Source organism: Dendrobium catenatum, unplaced genomic scaffold (assembly GCF_001605985.2).
Source record: "Dendrobium catenatum unplaced genomic scaffold, ASM160598v2 fragScaff_scaffold_716, whole genome shotgun sequence".
NCBI classification, from domain to species: domain Eukaryota; kingdom Viridiplantae; phylum Streptophyta; class Magnoliopsida; order Asparagales; family Orchidaceae; genus Dendrobium; species Dendrobium catenatum.
The window spans coordinates 16,663,112-16,671,867 of record NW_021319178.1 but is presented as its reverse complement, the minus strand read 5'-3'; the positions used below and the strand labels follow the sequence as shown (position 1 = coordinate 16,671,867).

General features: G+C 35.7%; 1 protein-coding gene across 1 annotated transcript; it reads right to left on the bottom strand.

The window, feature by feature from the left end:
- Window positions 1-6,787: 6,787 nt before the first annotated feature.
- Window positions 6,788-7,999, bottom strand: LOC110107975. Its single transcript, XM_020838452.1, has one exon. It carries the CDS (start codon window positions 7,997-7,999, stop codon window positions 6,788-6,790), a length of 1,212 nt encoding a protein of 403 aa, XP_020694111.1.
- Window positions 8,000-8,756: the final 757 nt, after the last annotated feature.

The following is an 8,756-nucleotide window of genomic DNA, read 5'->3' as shown; positions in this document are numbered from 1 at the left end:
TGGATAAAATTCTGCCAGAGGGCAAATCGTCCCGGGACGAATTTTGGATCGTCCGGGACGATCAGTGTTAATAAATATCCGATAGAGATATTTTGGAATCATTTGAAGAGAGAGAAAGAGAAATCAGGAGAGAGAAAGAGAAGGAAGAAAACGAAAAGCTTGGTTTCGGAGGCCGCGGAGCGATTTTCGTCCGTCATCGTTGTTGGAAGATTTGTTCGTCTCGCAGTAAGGACTCCGAATCCTATTTCTGTTTTCAAAGATTTCGAGTTTTGATATTTTTGTGCTCATATTTGTTTTTCCTTATCGAAAAACGCGTATAATTATGTATTGACGAAAGTTTTACCGCACAACTTTTGATATGTTTCTGAGATGCTTATTCTACACGATTTGAGTATTTTCTGTAAAGTTTTTACCGGGTATTTTGAGTTTTGTGTGATTTTTATTGAATAGATAATTATCAGGATGTTGAAAAATGTTGCTTCAATACAATGAAAGTCTTATATTGTTGTTTTACATGTTGTGTGGTAATTTGGTAAAGTTCTGAATCTGTGATTTCTGTGTAAATTCTTTATACCGCCGTTATGCCGCCGATTTCTCATACGACCTCTGATTTTCTGAATTGATTATTTGAATGATTGAATATGCATATGAATGTGAATATATGATTGAATTATTGTTATTGTTACTGAAAGACAAGTGAAGACTGGTTGAACTGTTGGTTGGAGATTGACTTGACCTGTACATGATGGTGGGCCGACGGGCTTTCCTTTAAAAAGGGTTTGGCGATATCCTCTATTTATCATTGATACAATGATTGGGAATCATAAGGAGATTATTATGCCGACGGGCAGCCGACGGGCACAGAGTGACGTCTCTTATTCAACAAACGGATATCTTTATGGATTTCTACAACAGCACTATGGATTATCGACTTGAAAAACGCCTTAATAGCCAGTGATTGTACTTGTTAAGTAAGACTGCTGTATTGTATTTCATGCGTACAGAACTGTTCTTATGATTTCTTGATGGATTTAATGATTTATTGAGATCGATTTATTTATTGATATAGAAATAATTTATCAATATTGAATGGATTTAACGGATTTACGGGTTTACTGTTACTATACGATTTTATTGATATTGCATATTGTACATGTCACTGAGCATTTATACTGATACTGATATGGATATAGATATTGCATTGACTTTTTGATACTATGGACATGGATACTATTGATTCATTGATACTATCGCTTCATTGATACACCGTATTGAACTGCTATATGTGATTCATTGATTGATATGGAATAGGTTTTACTGTATAGATTTGATTTCAATCGTTCTTACGATGTATTAGTTTGATTGTTTTATATGATTTCTTACCGATTGATAATATTGACCAAAGATGATTGATTTGATTGATTCGATATTAATTTAATTGATTTAACTGATATCGAGATGTTGATTTTCCTTTATCGATTTGATCGAGATTTCATTGGATCCTTACAAGATTTACCGTATATACTGATTTATTGAGCTTTACGGATTTCTTCCTGCTATTTAACGATTCTTCTACTGCTGACTACGGATTTTATTGATTGTGCATTGACTATTGATTTCGTATCTACATAGATTCACTGATCATGTGCAATTGACTGTTATGGATTTGATTGACTAACATGCATATTGTTTCAGTACCGTGCTTTGATTTCAGTTATAGGTATTAGGTGACCTGCTGGGCTTTTTGAAGCTCATTATATGTGGTTAATATTTTCAGGTCAGGGCAAGGGAGCAGAATGGAGATTGATCAAGACTGTCGATGAATCCTTTCACTATGGATGCCTGGGGCGTCACAGATTGGTATCATATCAAGTGTAGTGAAAGGATTTGATTGATAGTTTGGTAGAATGGATGTTTTCAAGTGCATCATTCTTTATACATATTTGAATGACATGTGATTGAATGAACTGTATGACTGTATGGATATCAACGAGTTTTGATTTTGATTCGATTCGATTTGATTTGAGTTTTGATTGGACGGATTTGTTTGTCGATTTCTGCATCCGCGCCCTTAAGGGAAATGTCGGGGACGACATTTTTCTTAAGGTGGGTAGATTGTAAAACCCCCTCCAAAGCTGATTTTTTTTAGTGCAGTTTGTCTGTACGAACTGGATTTAATACGGGACGAACTGAAGAAAATTGTGAAGAATCTGTCAATTTCGTCTGTACGAACCTGGAAAGGTCCGGACGTTATTTAATTTCGTCTTTATGAAATTCTGCCAGAGGGCAAATCATCCCGGGATGAATTTTGGATCGTCTAGGATGATCAGTGTTAACAAATATCCGATAGAGATATTTTGGAATCATTTGAAGAGAGAGAAAGTGAAATCAGGAGAGAGAAAGAGACGAAAGAGAAGGAAAAGCTTGGTTTCAGAGGCCGCAGAGCGATTTTCGTCCGTCGTCGTTATTGGAAGATTTGTTCGTCTCGCAGTAAGGACTCTGAATCATATTTCTATTTTCAAAGATTTTGAGTTTTGATAATTCTGTGCTCAGATTTGTGTTTCCATTACCGAAAAACGCATATAATTTTGTATTGACGAAAGTTTTACCGCACAACTTTTGATATGTTTCTGAGATGCTTATTCTGCACGATTTGAGTATTTTCTGTAAAGTTTTTATCAGGTATTTTGAGTTCTGTGTGATTTTTATCGAATAGATAATTATCAGGATGTTGAAAAATGTTACTTCAGTACAATGAAAGTCTTATATTATTGTTTTACATGTTCTGTGGTAATTTGGTAAAGTTCTGAATCTGTAATTTCTGTGTAAATTCTGTTACCGCCATTATGCCGCCGATTTCTCATACAACCTCTGATTTTCTGAATTGATGATTTGAATGATTGAATATGCATACGAATGTGAATATATGATTGAATTATTGTTATTATTACTGAAAGACAAGGGAAGACTGATTGAACCATTGGTTTGAGATTGACTTGACCTGTACAGGATGGTGGGCCGACAGGCTTTCCTTTAAAAAGGGTTTGGCGATATCCTCTATTGATCATTGATACAACGATTGGGAGTCATAAAGAGATTATTATGCCGACGGGCACATAGTGACGACTCTTATTGAACCAACAGATATCTTTATGGATTTTTACAACAACACTATGGATTATCGACTTGAAAAACGCCTTAATAGCCAGTGATTGTACTTGTTAAGTAAGATTACTGTATTGTATTGCATGCGTACAAAACTATTCTTATGATTTCTTGATGGATTTACTGATTTATTGAGATCAATTGATTTATTGATATAGAATTGATTTTTTGATATTGAATGGATTTAACGGATTTACGGGTTTACTGTTACTATACGATTTTATTGATATTGCATATTGTACATGTCACTGAGCATTTATACTGATAATGATATGGATATCGATATTGCATTGACTTATTGATACTATGGACATGGATACTATTGATTCATTGATACTATCGCTTCATTGATACACCATATTGAACTGCTGCATGTGATTCATTGACTGATATGGAATAGGTTTTACTGTATTGATTTGATTTCAATCGTTCTTACGATGTATTGGTTTGATTGTTTTATATGATTTCTTACCGATTGTTAATATTGACCAAAGATGATTGATTTGATTGATTAGATATTGATTTAATTGATTTAACGGATATCGAGACGATGATTTTCCTCTATCGTTTTGATCGAGATTTCATTGGAGCCTTACAAAATTTATCGTATGTACTTTTTTTTTTTTTTAATTTGACCGGCGGTTTATGACCGCCGGCAAACCGCCGGAATAATTTGCCGCCGGTAAAAACCGCCGGAATTTATTTTCCTACGCCGTTTTTACCGACGGTAAATTAACCGTCGGAAAACCGCCGGAAAACTACAAAACCGTCGGAAAAGGTTCAATTTCCGTCTGAAAAGCCCCCCGGAAATGGGTGATTTTCCTGTAGCGAAACTAATTACAAGTAATAAAAGGATCACATTCCTCCTTGATAAGTTTCCATAACTAGGCCGGAATGCTTTCCAAAGAAAACATATCAAAATAAAAGCTATTATCCAATGCCAAGGTAGCACAACAATTAGCTACCTTATTACAATTCCTAGAAACATAATGGAAAATTACCTTATTGAAGTCATTCAATAAGCACAGATCCTTGTATGGCCACCTATCCATGATCCAATTATTCTTCTTCTTCAAAGAGTCTTGAATGAATTTGATAATATTTAAATTATCACTTTCAACAATGATTTCTTTGCATTCTAGCATCCAATCACAAAGAAATTCTTTAACCGCAAGCACAACATCTAGCTAGAGTTCAGCTATATCCCAATGAATTTTCTTCTTCCCAAAAGCACTGATAAATCTGCCCTTGAAGTCCCTAAAAATGCCACCAATCCCAACTAGATTGGATGCAAGTAAAGAAGCATCCACATTGATTTTAATCCAATCCTTTGGAGGAGGGCACCAAGGATCATGAGACTACCTAAGGAGATTAGTGCCCCAACTTACAAGAAAAGGATTAGAATTAGAAGTAGCCAAATAAAGAGCATTGGACGCTACCACAGAACACGGCAGAGCAGGTTTTTGATGTTTGACTTCATTCCTATTTTTCCAGGACAAATATATAACCATGCAATATAATCCCACAATACCAAAATTCTGCATAGAGATTGCCTCCAAGCCCTGTAAACAGTTGTCCAAAGAGTGAAAAATTGGTATGTGAATACCCCATTTACGTATTTTCATAATCACCTCAACCATATATTTACAATGAACAATAATATGCTCATAAGATTCAATGGAATTACAGCCCCTAGCACAGTTTACAAAATCAGATAAGTTTCGATTCTTCAAAAACAGATTAGTTGGAATAGCTCTCTTGCCAAGCCTCCACCAGAAAATTTCAACTTTTTTGTTCAGTTTTGACTTCATCACCCAATTAGAGAATCCATTTTCCTCTTCATTCAGCCTGTAGGAAGTAATGGATTCAAAAACAAGAGCTGAAACCGTCTTCCTAGAATACCAATTTATCAATTCAATGCTATCCTCCCTCTCCTAATCAAAACTGATTTGAATGATTAGAGAAATCAATTCCTGATGAAATTCCCTTTGTAGCTTTGCATAATTCCATTCCCCATTACTTAAAAGGAGCTCATTGATATTAACATTTTCAAGGTAATCACAATCCACAAAGGTAGGCCACCGATTTATACATTTGTCAAATAACCAAGTATCATATAAAACACTGATACTATTACCTTTACCAATTCTCCATCTAACCACATTCCTCAAAATCTTTCCCCCATCCAACAGTATGGGCCAAGCACTTGAGCAAGTGGTTTTGGAATTTCATGCATAATATCAACCCCATATTTATGTTTCAGTGTTCTATGCAACAGTGAATCGGGCTTCTGAAGAAAATTCCAGGCTAAATTGGATCTAAGAGCTCCAATTCTAAGCAAAGGAGAGTGAAAACCCAAACCACCAAGTCTCCTTGGTTTACAAATATCTTCCCATGCAACATAATGAATTCCTTTAGAGCCACCTTTTTTATTCCACAAAAAATTTATACATAACTTTTCAAGCTCAAGAAGCACTCTTTTGGGAACTAAAGAATTTGTAATCAAATAATTTGGCATGGAAAGTAAAGAGCTATCAATAAGGATGAGTTTACCTCCCAAAGAAAGAGACTTCTTACTCCAAGCATTAAGTCTATCCATGACATTGCTAATAAGCTCTTGAAAATCTGCTATCTTGGGTCTTCTAAGAGACATCTTCACTCCTAGATACATCATCTCCTTCACTATCTTAATTCCCAACACTTTAGCAATCTTCCTTCTCAAATTTTTTCTCACCATTTTACCGAACATAACTTGAGATTTGCTGAAATTCACTCTTTGACCAGTCCATTTGCAAAAATCCTCCACTATAATCTTCATTGATTTAGCCAAAGAAGAAGAAGCATGGGAGAAGATTAACACATCGTCTGCATATAAAAGATGTGTAATCTTTGGTCCTCTAGACGAAATTTGAATACCAAGAGAATGACCTCTTTGATTGATTGCATTAGTCAATAGTTGTGAGCATAAAATAAAAAGGTAAGGTGAGAGTGGGCACCCTTGACGAAACCCACTATAAGCATTAATCCAATTGGAAATATTACCATTAATGAGAATAGAAAACCTCACTTCAGTAACACATTCCAAGAGCAATTTAGAAAAGTGAGATGGAATACCATACCACTTGAGAACTTGATGAAGAGTAGCCCACCCCATACTATCATAGGCTTGCTCCATGTCTAGTTTAATAGCCATAGCACCCTTTTTGTTTTTGGAAACCTTGAACTTATGAAACATTTCTTAAGCCAAAAGACAATGTTCAGAAATAGATCTTCCAGGTACAAATGCCATCTGTTCTTCTAATACCAATCTGAAAATAATTTTCTTCAATCTATTTACAAGCATAGAGGCAATAATCTTGTAATTCATTTGGCAAAGACAAATAGGTCTGAAATTGGCCGGAACCAAAGGATTCTTGACTTTAGAAATCAAGATAATAAGAGTGTCCTTCCATTCTTTACACATACTACCGGTTTTAAAAAAATTATTAACAGCTTTCCATAAGGTTTCCCAAATAATACTCCAGAAGCTTTTGTAGAAAGAAGAAGTAACCCCATCTATATCAGGAGATTTATTATTACCTTGCTGGAAGACCGAGCATTTCAACTCATTCACCGAGAACTCCTAATTAAGCATACTGCTGTCCTCAGAAAAAATCTTCTGTTGCAGTAAAACCGAAGGCCATCCCCTTAAACAACAATCCTTAAGATGCCATTTCTTCTCAAAAAAGTCATAAAAAACTTTCTGGATTTGATCCTCATCTACTACCAAATTGTTGGACTCATCTTTGATTTGATTAATTCTATTCCCATTCCTACGAGCCGTTCCAAAATTGTGGAAAAGTTTACAATTCATATCTCCTTCTTCATGCCATTTATCTTTTGCTCTTTGGTTCCACCAAGTAGATAGCCTTCTTAAAGTAACATTAAACTCATGTACTTTATTACGGAGCAATTTAAGATCCTCCTCAGTCCAACTCTCTCCCAAAGCCTCCTTCCTTTGAAGATCAATAATCTCATTTTTCAGATTTTCCTTTAGAGTATTCAAGTCTTTGCATTTGTTTCTACTCCAAAAAAATATTGTTTTTAGTGTTCGGCTGGTCTTCTTCTGAAGCACTTCATTCTCATTTCCCACATCCTTTTTCTTCCATGAATAGCTGACAATACCCTTACATGCCGGATAAGATCTCCAAGTATCTTCAAACCTGATAATTTTAGACTTGAAACGAGCTTCAGCATCCAATTTAAGAGCAATTGGACTATGATCTGAAGCTATTCTTGCTAGGTGTTTAATAACAACAAGAGGGACCTTTTGAATGGCAGATGAATTTAAAAGACATCTATCCAACCTCTCCCAAATACGTGAGGTCCCATCCTTGTTGTTACACCAAGTAAACCTTGGCCCAATATAGCCAATGTCATGAAAATCCAAATTCACCATAAATCCTTTCATCTCTTTAGGACCTTTAGAGAAAAGAAATCTCTTGCCTCCTCTCTTATCTTCCTTGCTCAAAATGCAATTAAAATCCCCCCCTATGATAGAGGGAATAGAGTCCTCCATACAATCTTCAAGTTGCTTCCATAAATTGCCTCTCTCCACACAACATCTACTACCATACACGGTAGCAACTCTCCAACTCCCCATATTAGGAATCATAAGGTCACCAACAATAACCTGAGAAGATGATTCCTTAACCATAAAAGAAACCAAAGTCACATTCCATAACACCAAAATCCCACCAGAAGTACCAATAGCCGGATAATGCCAATAATCCCAATCCTTGCCAATAAAGCAATCAATCTCCCTTCTATCACTACTAGAAATCTTGGTCTCCATAAGACCAATAAAGAAAACATTATGATCTCTAACTACTTCTTTCAAATATAGGGAGGCTTCTTTCTTTCTAGCCCCCCTACAATTCCAAAACAAAATTGAATTCATTTAAACAATTAATGGGGGTTTCTCCCCAATAATGGAACTCACCCTTCCATCTCTTTTCTTCTTCTTAAAATCAGGTTCCACCGGCTCAAGAGATCTCAATTCTTTGGCTAACTTCAACTTGGCAGCTCCACTTTGAGAAATCACCTCCAATTGAGCAGGTGCATTTTTGTTTCCTTCAAAACCATCCTTCTTTGAATTCACATCTTCTACATACTTGTCATTGTTTTCATCTTCACTACAATCAGCTAAAACAAAAAATCTATTAATAGAATGGACTTCAACCGGTTTAATCCCCTCACATTCTACAGTCGTTGATCCAGCAACAGGTTCAGTAACTAAATTCACAACATTCACCTCAGTCACCAACTTCTCTTTGTTAACTTTTTGAGTCCTCAGCCGATTGTTGTTTGCTCTGTTTTCCATACTTTTCTTCTCCCCCACGACTTTGCTGTTCAATAAGTTGCTGTTCAACCTACTCTTGTTTTTGAACTGCACATGTATCCAAGTACCAAATTCTGAACTGTTAATGAATTTCTTCACATCTATCACTTCTGATTTATCAGCCTTATTAGCATCATCTGGCTTCCCATTCTTTTGATCCAGAATTCCAATTGATACATTTTCTGGACAAGATTTATCTTCATGTCCCACT